This window comes from Myxocyprinus asiaticus, chromosome 2 (assembly GCF_019703515.2).
Source record: "Myxocyprinus asiaticus isolate MX2 ecotype Aquarium Trade chromosome 2, UBuf_Myxa_2, whole genome shotgun sequence".
Classification (NCBI taxonomy): domain Eukaryota; kingdom Metazoa; phylum Chordata; class Actinopteri; order Cypriniformes; family Catostomidae; genus Myxocyprinus; species Myxocyprinus asiaticus.
The window spans coordinates 2266219-2280294 of NC_059345.1; the positions used below are offsets into that span (position 1 = coordinate 2266219).

General features: G+C 40.6%; 4 protein-coding genes across 4 annotated transcripts; 2 read left to right on the forward strand and 2 right to left on the reverse strand.

Moving 5' to 3' along the window:
• Positions 1-974: 974 nt before the first annotated feature.
• Positions 975-1477, forward strand: LOC127410964 (histone H2A-like). The gene has a single exon (XM_051646260.1). The coding sequence runs from the start codon at positions 1000-1002 to the stop codon at positions 1381-1383; it is 384 nt and encodes a 127-aa protein (XP_051502220.1). The 5' UTR covers positions 975-999; the 3' UTR covers positions 1384-1477.
• Positions 1478-1917: 440 nt separating this feature from the next.
• Positions 1918-2479, forward strand: LOC127410929 (histone H3-like). The gene has a single exon (XM_051646190.1). The coding sequence runs from the start codon at positions 2053-2055 to the stop codon at positions 2461-2463; it is 411 nt and encodes a 136-aa protein (XP_051502150.1). The 5' UTR covers positions 1918-2052; the 3' UTR covers positions 2464-2479.
• Positions 2480-3829: 1350 nt separating this feature from the next.
• On the reverse strand, positions 3830-4442 carry LOC127411125 (histone H2B-like). Its single transcript, XM_051646478.1, has one exon. The coding sequence runs from the start codon at positions 4440-4442 to the stop codon at positions 4068-4070; it is 375 nt and encodes a 124-aa protein (XP_051502438.1). The 3' UTR covers positions 3830-4067.
• Positions 4443-6395: 1953 nt separating this feature from the next.
• On the reverse strand, positions 6396-6897 carry LOC127411852 (histone H2A-like). The gene has a single exon (XM_051647688.1). The coding sequence runs from the start codon at positions 6895-6897 to the stop codon at positions 6460-6462; it is 438 nt and encodes a 145-aa protein (XP_051503648.1). The 3' UTR covers positions 6396-6459.
• Between the last annotated feature and the right edge of the window lie 7179 nt (positions 6898-14076).

The window sequence follows — 14076 nt, forward strand, 5'->3', positions numbered from 1 at the left end:
TCCGGTGTCATGCAATAATTTGCTAATATAATTATTTTTTCTATTTCGTAGCTTATGAGACGAATTAATATTCATGTTATCTAAATAATAAGATCACTTGTTAAAAAAAAATAAAAAATCCAGAATCGATAATTTTATGTGATGATCTATATACTTGATACCACATCAGTATCGGAAGTATCGATACTTTAGTATTTAGTATTTTATAGTATTATGTTTATATTATACTAAAAACAGAAGTTTAAAATCAAGGTCAGTGCAATTAATTGACAATATTTTATACAAATGATTCAATTATGATGAATTGATTATGTCTTTAAGTCTTTATACAAATGAAGAATATCTAATATATACTTACATTTGTGTCCTCCTTATCACATACACTATTAATGTTGAACTTCTAATATTCATCAATATTTTTAAGCTAACAAATTATCTCTCAATATTACACTAAATTTCTTAAATTTGCACTAAATTTCTTGGAATAATAATTATAATAATAATAATAATAATAATAATTTGCTAGACTCCTTTTCAAAATATTTTCAGTTCAGTTCTGTTTCCTTTTCATCTGTTTGTCATTGTGTTTCTTAATTTCTTTATAAAATAATAATTTCATTGTTTGATTCAAACCTTGATTTGTGCTAAAGTCATTTATATAAAACCTCATGGGCTTTTTTTTTCCCCACTAATATTTTTTCCTTTAATATTTGTGCTCAGATATATACAAAATAATAATAATTATACAACAGTTGTTTGTTTCTGTCTTTTACATTATTTTTCTAAACCTGTAAAACAATTGAAACTCACTCTTGAGCACATTCATCAACAGAGAGAGAGGGAGTGGTTTGGAGTTTGGAGGGAAGAGCAGTGATTGGTTAGAATGTTTTCAGACTCTAGCCAATAGGCGTCTGCCAGACTCTTATAAATACTGTAAACGGGAACATGACGACACATTATTTCTCTGTGTAACATTACAGTTTGAACTACATATTGAAAATGAGCGGCAGAGGTAAAACCGGCGGTAAAGCTCGTGCAAAGGCTAAAACTCGTTCATCCAGGGCAGGACTGCAGTTCCCCGTCGGTCGTGTACACAGACTGCTCCGCAAAGGAAACTACGCAGAGCGCGTTGGTGCCGGTGCTCCTGTTTATCTGGCCGCTGTGCTCGAGTATCTCACCGCTGAAATCCTGGAGTTGGCCGGAAACGCCGCTCGGGACAACAAGAAGACTCGTATCATTCCCCGTCACCTGCAGCTGGCAGTGCGGAACGATGAAGAGTTGAACAAACTCTTGGGTGGAGTGACCATCGCTCAGGGTGGTGTGCTGCCCAACATCCAGGCTGTGCTGCTGCCCAAGAAGACCGAGAAACCCGCCAAGAAATAAACGGACTAAAGTCTGATTCACTGAAACACAAAGGCTCTTTTAAGAGCCACACACTTCAACTATAAGAGAGTGATGATATTTTACATTAATATGAAACAGTGTGGATTAAAATGAGTATCGTAACGCTACACAAGGAAAGACGTCTATCATTTGTACCTCGGGGAAAGCAAATAAACCCCGTATCAACATCAGAATACAGATGACATGAAATAGATAGATTTAGATGTGGAATAATATCAATATCAACTATTACAGATTCGGGGTCCAAATAAAAAACAAAATACATAAAATGAGCAGCATACGTTTAAAATGTATATATAATTCATACAAAACAGTGTAATAATGAATATAATTATATATGTGCATACATATACATGAGATATTCTATGTAATCTCAGTTTATTTAACACGCAACATACAGTATAATCTAAAATACAGATGAGATGAACTGAACTAAAGATCTTGAGCGGGAAACTGTTGCCGCTTGTTTGAAAACACGAGCCGCACATTCATTGGTCAACTGTCACACGTAGACGTCACTATCAGCCAATCACAAGCCTCTGAACCCTCCCCCCACTGAACTCATGGTCACACAAGGCTTTAAAGAGCAGCAGCAGCAGAACATTCAGTTACATTTTCTGTGAAGAACGGAGAAGAAACGTTGAAGTCATGGCAAGAACTAAACAGACCGCTCGTAAATCCACCGGTGGAAAAGCCCCGAGGAAGCAGCTCGCTACTAAAGCCGCCCGTAAGAGCGCTCCAGCCACCGGTGGAGTCAAGAAGCCTCATCGTTACAGGCCCGGTACCGTGGCTCTGAGAGAGATCCGCCGTTATCAGAAGTCCACTGAGCTGCTGATTCGCAAACTGCCTTTCCAGCGTCTGGTGAGAGAAATCGCTCAGGATTTCAAGACGGATCTGCGCTTCCAGAGTTCCGCTGTCATGGCCCTGCAGGAGTCCAGCGAGGCTTATTTGGTCGGTCTGTTTGAGGACACCAACTTGTGTGCCATCCACGCCAAGAGGGTCACCATCATGCCCAAAGACATTCAGCTGGCCCGCCGGATTCGGGGAGAACGCGCTTAAATCCACAGTGACGTCATCCACATCAACCCCAAAGGCTCTTTTAAGAGCCACTTCAATCACACTGAACGAGATTATTTCCAGTTTTTATTATTAATGGTTTATAAAGAGACATGCATTTTTTTTTATATGTGTGTATATATATATATAAAGGGATGTTCGATTCCACATAGTTGGGAATCGACTCCATTTCCGGAGTCGCTAGTTTTTCTAGCTTTCTTTGCACTATTTATAATGGCATAAGTGACATTTACTATTAATAGCTCCATTCTAAAATTAAATCAATTTGAGGGAAGTTTGAATAGATGCGGCTGTATTTCAAAGAAATACTGCAAATAATCTTAAAAGCACCATTTAACCTACATTGCAACTTTCTGTTTCCACTCATGAGTTGATGTTTAGAGGTTTATATTAGAACAGTGTTTCCCAACCTTTTTTCTGTCACACTTTTTACGACTAAAACAAATTCTACGGCACACCACTATCACACATAGGCTAAATATCGTCAGTATTATTCCTTTTCAAGAACTTGTTCATGTTTTCTGTCCATCTTAGTAGTGTTTACTTATGTTTGAAAATGTCCAACATGGTCAGTGATGAAAGAATATAGATAATTAGTTATTTACACTAAGGGTAAATTGCACCTTATATCTGTGTCCATTTACTGTTGGCTATAAAATATGATTTCTACAATAAAATACAACAATGAAACTAAGAGGTAATTTTTCGAAATATCAAACCATTGTCTTTTTTTTTTTTTTTTTTTGTCAACACAGAATGTGGTTAATAAATTGAGTGACTGGTGGTTTTTAAGATGACCACACAATCAACACTCCCATGAAGTCCAATCACAAAATATTTAGTTGTTTGTTTTATAACACATTTCATTGTTAACGAGTATTCTACCCCATTTTTCAAATGCTTATTTGACCTGAAACAAACATTACTAAAAATCTACTACTAAACAAAAATAGTACAAAACACAGAACAGTAGAAAAAAAGAGGAAATGAGATTTTGCACATTATTCAAAATATTTTTTATATGGTTTATATTATATATATATATATATAATGTATTATGAACCACATGCGTACTTTCAGAAATTGTAATTAACTCTTTATTAACAATTATTTCTTGAGAAGCTTTTATTTTTTATTTTTAATTATATTACGTTATTTTACTAGAAAATAAGAAAATAAATGAGCCGGAGAACTAAAGAAAGGAAATGTAATCATGTGGGGGATTGAGGCGAAGAGGGACTTTAATTTCAAAGTCTTTGATTGGCTGTTTCATTGATTGAACTATCCTTATAAACACAAGTTTCTTGTTCTAATGTGAAATTGTGTAAACACTTTTCTTTAATCTGTTTAGAGTCATTAGAAGCTTAACAATATAATTCAAACACGAAAATATAGATCAGATACATATTACTGTCTATTTAGCATCTTCTTTCATAAAACATTTTGATTATTTCTTGTCTATTCGTCTCAAACTATGTGTAGCTAAAAGTGGATAAACAATTGTTTTACTGCAAGAAACTCTTTAAACGAGAAGATGTGTGGCTCTTAAAAGAGCCTTTGGGTTGGTTTAGAAACAGGACGTTATTTTACTTGGAGCTGGTGTATTTGGTGACGGCCTTTGTGCCCTCAGACACGGCGTGTTTGGCCAGTTCACCGGGCAGCAGCAGACGCACGGCGGTCTGGATCTCTCTCGATGTGATGGTGGAGCGCTTGTTGTAGTGAGCGAGACGAGACGCTTCACCGCCGATGCGCTCGAAGATGTCGTTGACGAAAGAGTTCATGATTCCCATCGCCTTGGAAGAGATCCCGGTGTCAGGATGAACCTGTTTCAAGACTTTATACACGTAGATAGCGTAACTCTCCTTCCTGGACTTCCTGCGCTTCTTTCCTCCCTTACCGGCGGTCTTTGTGACGGCCTTCTTGGATCCTTTCTTCGGTGCGGATTTAGCTGGTTCAGGCATGACGATCTGAAGAACAAACTCACAATAATGATTCTTCATCCGCTCAAACAAGTATTTATTCCCTCCTCTATGCTAATTCTGTGAGGAGATGATGCGCGTCCTCTGATTGCGTATTTTCATTGGTCAAACCCATTAAATGATTTCATTGGACAGTTGTAAGTTTGACGGGCCGGAAAGAGCCAATCAAAGACTTCCAAATGAAAGTCCCGCCTCTCGCCTCATGTTTGAAAGTTTCCATCCCCCACACGATTACATTTCCTTTCTTTAGTTCTCCCGCGCATTTTTATTTTATTTTGTAATAATATAATGAGAAAATAAACAGTTCTTAAGAAATAATTGTTCATAAAGGATTTCAGTATTTTTCTGCGAACACACTTTAAACCATTAAACACCATAAACCGTTTCAACACTTTGTTTTAATCTAATTTTCTATATTTTATACTGTCCTGCATTTGGTATTATTCTGATCTTTTATTTTTCATCTCTATTTGTGTTGTAAATCAAACTGAACTGTATTATCACGGACACTTCATTATAAACAACAATGTGTTTAAAATAATGAACCCGCGTTTGTGTCCAACAGGTAATTCATGTTTGTTCAGAAGTATTTATTTTTCATTAACTTTGTATTTTCCAGAAACACAAACTTCCATTGAAAAACACTTACAAATCGTGATTTAGTTTATGTGATTAAAACTAAAAGTCACTACAGTAAAAACATCAACTCTTTATGTGAGATTGTGTGTGGCTCTTAAAAGAGCCGTTGGGTTTGTCGGGTTTCTCCTGAATAAAGTCGTTTATCCTCCGAATCCGTACAGAGTTCGTCCCTGTCGTTTCAGCGCGTACACAACGTCCATGGCAGTGACGGTCTTTCTCTTGGCGTGTTCAGTGTAGGTGACGGCATCACGGATAACGTTCTCCAGAAACACCTTCAACACACCGCGAGTCTCCTCGTAGATCAGACCGGAGATTCGCTTGACACCGCCACGGCGAGCGAGACGACGGATTGCGGGTTTGGTGATTCCCTGGATGTTATCACGCAACACTTTGCGGTGACGCTTGGCACCTCCTTTTCCGAGTCCTTTACCGCCTTTACCTCTTCCAGACATGATAAGAGTTCAACTATCAACTGAATGTGAGGAATGAAGCTGCTGGAGAGGATATTTAAAGATGGCTACAGGACCTAATAGAAGGAGGAGCCTAAAGCACGTCAGCGCTGACGTACCAAAGAGCGCAGATTTACTCGAATTTATTAGTTTTTATTTTTATATAATAATAATAATATTATTATTATTATTATTTAAGAATTAGTTTCAGGTCAATGTCCAAAGAAATATGTATAAAATGGACACAAAAAGTAACACTTTTTTTTTTTTTTCATTTATCTGTTGGGTTCAGAGGCTTGCGATTGGCTGATATTGACGCAGTTTCCCGCTCAAGATCTTTTGTTCAGTTTATCTTTATTCACATGAAACAGATGTTGCAAATTAATGTCTCTACTTTTTATATTCTTGTGATTTGATGTTCTTGTTTTGAATAATTATAACTAATACGTTCATAGTGAAATTAATGGTTTGTATTTTGAATCACAAGAAACACTATAATGCACTGAAGTTTTTCATAGTTTAGAACAAAACTAAAAATACACCGTCTGTGCTCGTACAACTGAATTTATATGAGTTTATAGTTTGCTGAACGTTATTAAAGAAACAATTGATGTCCAAAGGAGAGTATGATCTTTATTCTACACAACCATCATTACACCTGATTTAGTCACGCCATCTCATATGTTTTAGAGCAGATTTTGCACTTTTCCCCTTTCTTTTCACGCGCTAAGTTTTAAAAGGGATTCATTCTTTGTGTTATCACGCACATTTATGTCACAGTGTTACTTTCATTGGAAAGCATATCCCGCAACAGCTTTTACAATTACGCAAAAAATATTCACTCTCTTATAGTTGAAGTGTGTGGCTCTTAAAAGAGCCTTTGTGTTTCAGTGAATCAGACTTTAGTCCGTTTATTTCTTGGCGGGTTTCTCGGTCTTCTTGGGCAGCAGCACAGCCTGGATGTTGGGCAGCACACCACCCTGAGCGATGGTCACTCCACCCAAGAGTTTGTTCAACTCTTCATCGTTCCGCACTGCCAGCTGCAGGTGACGGGGAATGATACGAGTCTTCTTGTTGTCCCGAGCGGCGTTTCCGGCCAACTCCAGGATTTCAGCGGTGAGATACTCGAGCACAGCGGCCAGATAAACAGGAGCACCGGCACCAACGCGCTCTGCGTAGTTTCCTTTGCGGAGCAGTCTGTGTACACGACCGACGGGGAACTGCAGTCCTGCCCTGGATGAACGAGTTTTAGCCTTTGCACGAGCTTTACCGCCGGTTTTACCTCTGCCACTTATTTTCAATATGTAGTTCAACCTGCAATTGTACAGAGAGAAATAATGTGTCGTCATGTTCCCGTTTACAGTATTTATAAGAGTCTGGCAGACGCCTATTGGCTAGAGACTGAAAACATTCTAACCAATCACTGCTCTTCCCTCCAAACTCCAAACCACTCCCTCTCTCTCTGTTGATGAATGTGCTCAAGAGGGAGTTTCAACTTTTACAGGTTTAAAAAATAAAGAATGTAAAAGACGATGACCGACAAAGTTTCGGGCTCAGAAATCATTTTCTTGTATTTTTTACTTGTTTCCTGTAAAAATATCTACACATCCTTATAACAAGACACACTAATATTACACAAAATTGTGTGACATACAACAGTATTCATTTATTTCAAATAATCTTGAATTCTAGTTGTTGTATTTAAGTTAGATTTATGCTGAAAAAAACAAGTCTATTTATATGACAGAATTTTGCTTCTCAAGTAAATGTGTCTTGTTGTAATGATGTTTGGATATTTTTACTGGAAAACAAGACATAAATACTGCTTATGAAAATCGGGGTTGTCTTGAATGGAACAATTGCACATTAGTTTTAGTGTCCAAGTATACATACTGTAGCTTTCAAGGTTTTCCTCAACTAATTTCATATTGCAGAAAGCTATGCTTTAGAACTAACTTAGACCGAAACAAGTTGTTTTCCTTAAGTTGCTGCAGTCATATTTGCTTTGAATTGGACTATTCTGAATTTGACATTAATAAATAAAACAAAATAAAATATCACGGGTCATGTAATCATGGGTCGGGTTAAGAAAAAGTTCAACAAAAAATGAACATAATGTCTTCAACCTTTGTGGGGTTTTTTTGGGGGGGTTGTATATATATATATATATATATATATATATATATATATATATATATATATATATATATATATATATTTCATTTAATTAAAGTAAATTGGAACTGATGTTTTGTGAATTAAATTTAGGTCTGTTGCTCACACAGCTTCAGAAGGTTTAGAATATAGCACATAAGTGGTAGCGGTGTTGAACACCATGCAATTGCATGGGGCCCCGGACGTCTAGGGGGCCCCAGTCAGAAAGCTGAACAAAAAGCTCAAGGGGTGACCCGTGACTTGTTTTAATTTTGTTCATGCGCAGTGATGCTGTTTTTAGCCATCTCGGAGCGGTTCACATGCATTGTAAAGGCAAAGTGCTGCAGGTTCATCCATTCGCACAATTCCAAACATTTAAACCTGCTAAAAGTTATTATACAAATCTAAAACGCAGCACAGTATCACATAAATGTAGGAGGTGACAGCGTTTCAACAGATTTGTAACGAGGAACATAGTAAACTGTGAAATACATACTGACACTGCAGCGCACAATTATTGTTCTGTCAAAATAAAAGCTCCATGGGTGAAGTGGTCAATACGACTATTGTTAAAATATATTACTATTGTATAAAACAAATCCTCAAAATAATAATAATAATAATTCTGTATCATATTATAATAATTAGCATGATGGAACAATAATAAATAATATTCATCTCAGTTCCAAAATATAAGTGAGTGAAGTTGTAGTTTTTGCACACCCTGTTCATTTACAAAAATTATATATAAACAATATATATATATTCTAATAGTAGTATGCTGAAGCTGGTAGTTTGAATTGCATTGCAAAGCCACATAGGCACCTTTTACCTGTAATTTAAGTTTTTCGTTGACATTTTGTTATCACTAAGATGATGTCATTTGTAATTGTGTTCACTTATCCTAGGATTTGGAATTTATTTCATTTTTATTCTCAACTGGTAATACTGTTTAACCATCATAAGCCTAACCAAATAATATATGAGGTATATTTGATATATGAGCCTAGAGTCAATAGTTGTTTAACCTTTAACTGTACATTTAACACATTCATTATGAGTCTTGTCTTGGACTTGGCCTCTTCTTGTCTCGATCTTAACTCGGACTCGGATGAGCTGGTCTCGACTAAAACACTTGTTAGATGTTTTCATATAATTTGCATCAGCAAAAACGACACACAAAACATAAACACAAAAAGTTACATGAAACCAATAAAGGAAAAATAAAATAAACATCTGGGCTCATATTCACAAAAAAAATCTTAAGGCTAAAATAGTGGGATTAATTTTTGTGGAAATTTAGGAGCAAGTCTTAAAAATTAGGGATTTTAGGACTCATAAAATGTTCATCTAAGAGTAATTCATGAGTAGCTCCTAAACCCATGACAGCTTAGAAGTCATCCTGAGGACTTTTAACTCCTTAAGAGTGACTCACAAATGATCTGAAGAATGGCTGCTGTCATCATTCCACATTAAAACAATATAACAGAATATTTTTACGACATTCACAGTTTCAAAATGTAACACAGTTTTTTTTTTTTTTCAAAAGGTAACACAGTCTGTGATTTTAATAATATCATATTATAAATATTATAATGTTGATATTAAACTTTAAAATAAGAATCGCCTGAATCGCGAGTTAGAGATGCAGATACCTCTCCCACAAACTGAAACAACGCAACAGAGATAAAGGTTTTGACAGCTCTGCACTTCCTGGCGACATTAAAATAAAACTGTGAAGTGTGGATGCATTGGGAATTTCTGTCATCTGTCAGCAGAATAAACTATATATACCTATCTACTATATAAATCTATCTATCTATCTATCTATATCTATGTATGTATGTATGTAGTATATATATATATATATATATATATATATATATATATATATATATATATATATATATATATATATTATTAATTTTAATTATGATTAATTTAAATGTTTAATGCATTATTTTTTCTTAATCGCGATTAACAACACCAGTGTGAAGGGCAGAACCTTTGTAATGTGTCCGCCCAGAGTCATTACACTGACACACACATCACAGCGCCAGAGCCCTTCTACCAAGGAGCCTACAAGCTTAGCATAAAACACCATAATGCAGCGGTCCTATAGACATTCTATGGGCGTTTCTGTCATAATACTCTCTTATGATAGAGCCGCAGAGGTTATCTCAGTAAATACAATCTCTGACAGTGGTTCCCTGTCAGTGATCAAATGATTGAGAAAGGACCTCTTAACACTATTTGATGTACAAAAGAAGCCCAAATGGCACTTGTGATAGAAATCAAGTATGTTTCAGTCTATGTAAGGCACATTTTAATTACCACAGAAGCACACCAAATCTTAACTAATCACCAAAACACAGAATGAGATGTTTTTTTGTTTTTGTTTGCAAGCGCTTTTTATTGTGAGTTCAAAGCAGCCGTGCCCCACTCCAGTACCTTTCTTCCCGGAAGTGCATGAGGAGCTGACAAAATCATGGGAGGCACCTTTTACTGCCCGGTCCCGATTTCTCAGTTCCCCCGCCCTTACTATCCTCGATGGCAGGGCAGCCAGGGGCTATACGGCAATTCCCCCAGTGGATAAGGCGCTCGCGGTGCACCTATGCCCGCAGAGCACCGCCACCTGCCGTGGACGCCCAAAGCTCCCATCCAAGCCCTGTAGGTTCACGTCATCCCTGCCGGCCAAAGCCTACAATGCTGCTGGAAAAGCCGCCTCTGCCCTGCATGCCATGGCCCTCCTGCAGGTCCACCAAGCCAAGGCGCTAAAAGAACTGCACGAGGGTAGTTCCGCCCCAGATCTGATGCAGGAACTGTGCTCGGTGACCGACCTCGCTCTCCAAGCGACAAAGGTCACGGCGCGGTCTCTCGTTAGGTGAGGCCGACAAGACACGGTTCTTTGCTGCCTCCATCTCCCAGGCTGGCCTATTTGGCGACACCGTCGAGGACTTTGCCCAGCAGTTCTCGGCGGTGAAGCAGCAGATGGAAGCTATCCGGCATATCCCACACCCCGTCTGCTCATCGCCAAGGGCGTCCCCCTGCAGTGACTGCACCGGCTCCGCCGCAGCCCGCCCCTTTGGCCCGGCCCCGGCGTGGAGCCCACCGCAGGAAGCAGACGCCACCCGTCTCATGGCTGGCCACCAAGAACCCACAAAGGTCATCAAAGTGCCCCTGAGACGGGCGACCCAGGGTCGACAGAACCCACTGCACTGGAGCTGGTAGTAAGACCACTCCATCCCCCGGTGGAGGGCCAGGTGGAGAATCTTTTGTTGCCTTTTCATTTGATTTCGCCACATGCCCAAGTGGCTGCGGTACCCAACAGTTCAGCAAAAGAGTGGTTTCCACCTTCCCTGGGTCACATACCCAGTGTGCACGGTCGTCATCACGACCACCGTCCACCTTTTTTTCCCTGGCAGTATTGGCGCTCCAGCTCCAACCGTCCCAGGCTGTTCGGGGGTGATCACAAGGAGCCAGGTAAGTGTTTCGATGTCCCTAAACTCAGCACAGCAACGACATGGTGTGGCATCTCGAGCTCTGCCCTGCCGCGAGGCCCAACCTGCCGGTACATCTGACGACATTGTCCCTTTGGTCCCCCTCGCGCGGAACTTGGATGTGTGGCTTGCGCTTTCCAATCCGTCACGATGGCTGGTCCGGACCGTCCGACTCATCTACGCAATTCAGTTCGCCAGGCATCCACCCAGGTTCAGTAGTATCCATTTCACCTTGGTGAAGGACGAAACGCTGCTACCTTACGCGCAGAGATCGCCACCCTCCTACGGAAGGGTGCGATAGAACCTGTCCCTCCGGCCGAGATGAAGAAGGAGTTTTACAGCCCCTACTTCATCATATCGAAAAAGGCAGTGGGTTGCGTCCAATCTTGGGCCTGCAAGTACTGAACAGGGCATTACACAGACTCCCGTTCAAGATGCTGATGCAAAAATGAATTCTGGCAAGCATACGGCATCAAGATTGGTTAGCAGTGGTAGACCTGAAGGATGCATACTTTCACGTCTCGATTCTACCTCGACACAGACCCTTCCTGTTGTTTGCATTCGAGGGTCAGGCGTATCAGTACATGGTCCTCCCTTTCGGCCTGTCCTTGTCCCCTCGCGTCTTCACGAAGGTCGCAGAGGCAGCTCTTGCCCCGTTAAAGGAAGTGGGCATTTGCATTCTCAACTATCTCGATGATTGGCTAATCATAGCTCACTCTCGGGACATGTTGTGTGCACACAGGGACTTGGTGCTCTCACACCTCAGCCGATTAGGGCTTCGGGTCAACTGGGAAAAGGGCAAACTCCACCCGGTTCAGAGCATCTCTTTTCTCGGTTTGGAGTTGGACTCAGTCTCATTGACAGCGCGCCTCACGAATGAGCACGCACAGTCAGTGCTGACCTGTTTGAAGGCGTTCAAACAGAAAACTGCGGTTCCACTGAAACTCTTTCAGAGGCTCCTGGGACATATGGCATCCTCAGCGGTGGCCACCCCGCTCGGGTTGATGCATATGAGACTGCTTCAGCACTGGCTTCAGACTCAAGTCTCGAGATGGGCATGGCGCCGCGGGACACATCGCGTGGCCATCACACCAGTCTGTCACCATCTCTTCAGCTCTTGGACCAACCTCTCATTTCTACAGGCAGGTGTTTCCCTATGAGCAGATCTCCAGGCATGTCATGATCATGACAGACACCTCCAAAATGGGCTGGGGCGCTGTTTGCAATGGGCACGCAGCCGCCGGCTTATGCACGGGCCCGCGGTTGCGTTGGCACATCAACTGCCTCGAGTTGCTGGCAATTCTGCTCGCCCTGCGAAGGTTCCGGCCATTGATCCAGGGCAAGCACGTGTTAGTTTGAACAGAAAACATGGCAACAGTAGCATATATCAACCGCCAAGGCGGTCTGCGCTCTAGTTGTATGTCACAACTCGCCCGCCGTCTCCTCCTCTGGAGTCAGCAGCACTTCAAGTCGCTGCGAGCCACTCATGTCCCGGGCGACCTCAACACTGCAGCGGACACGCTGTCACAGCAGGTTACCCTCAGGGGACAGTGGAGACTCCACCCTCAGGTGGTCCAACTGATTTGGAGTCGATTCAGACAGGCACAGGTAGACCTGTTCGCCTTTACTATTTGTAAACCTCTAAACTGACTAGAAACAAAAGAGGAAAAATAAAAGATCTTCAGCGTCCAAGATGCCCTAATTAAACTACTCTTCCTAGCCAAAACATACAGAGGGTGGCACTCACTCCTAACCAGGTGTATTTATACAGTCGTAAAAATACCTACTTGTGCTCAATGTACGTCAAGTGACCTGTCTGTTCTCCCTAGTATCATGCTAACAAACAAAACGATGAAATCAAGGAACCATGAATATCGAAAACCAATAGGGAAACAAACAGAGACCTACAAACTCAAACAAGAACACAAATTGGGTAGGTTAAGTACAGACGATCGAACAATGTATAACAGTCAAAAACTCTTTCTCACAACTTCCTCTATCTTTCCAAATCCAAGCTTTCTCCTCAAATCCAAAACTTCCTGCTAAATGTGTTTGGGGCGGGCTTTATATAGGCGGCGGTCTGTGGCGATTGCCGGCTATGATGATGACATCATCGGGGATTCCAGCGGGAACAACCAATGGAGGTTTTCTGTATGATGACAGAACAAAACACACAGACAATGGCAAATAGCCACACACACACAGGGACATAACACCCCCACCCATAAGACCAAACATATGTTTGTTTGTACAACAGAGAAACAAAACCAAATAAGTCAGTAAACAAACAAAATAATAAACTCTATACATCACACATTATGAACTCGAGAAAGGGCATTTGCAACAACATTTTTGGTACCTTTTTTGTGTCTGATGATGAGGTTGTAGTTTTGTACAACCAGAGACCAGCGCATGAGTCTCTGATTCTGATTATACATGCGAGAGAGAAAATTATGATCTGTGTAGACAAGAACTGGGAGATTACTGGATCCAACTCTGCCTGACGTGCTAATGCCTTTTTTTTGCGCCTCCATCTGAATATGGGCTAAGCGAACTTTCAATCGTGCCCCATTTTTAGACTCAGTAGAGGCAGGAGAAAAAGGATCAAAGGGCGGCAAGACAGCTCTGGCCTCGGACTCCGCCTCAGCCTCTGCACTTTTCTTATGCCCCACTTCGACAGGTGTACCAATGCCAGAAAGCACGCCAGTATCAAGTGGGCCTCTCTCACCTCCGCCAGTGTCAGACACTTCAAACACATTTTGCTCCACCAATCTTTCCATAATAACACTCTTTCAAGAGCTTGCCTTGAAACAGGAATCTGATAATGATCAGCAATTAACAAATCATCTTTTCTGCATTTATCAAATATCTCTA

What these genes read in the sequence shown, in the direction of transcription:
- LOC127410964 (XM_051646260.1), top strand. Translation starts at nt 1,000, where the DNA reads ATGAGCGGCAGAGGTAAAACCGGCGGTAAAGCTCGTGCAAAGGCTAAA.
- LOC127411852 (XM_051647688.1), bottom strand. Translation starts at nt 6,897, where the DNA reads ATGACGACACATTATTTCTCTCTGTACAATTGCAGGTTGAACTACATA.
- LOC127410929 (XM_051646190.1), top strand. Translation starts at nt 2,053, where the DNA reads ATGGCAAGAACTAAACAGACCGCTCGTAAATCCACCGGTGGAAAAGCC.
- LOC127411125 (XM_051646478.1), bottom strand. Translation starts at nt 4,442, where the DNA reads ATGCCTGAACCAGCTAAATCCGCACCGAAGAAAGGATCCAAGAAGGCC.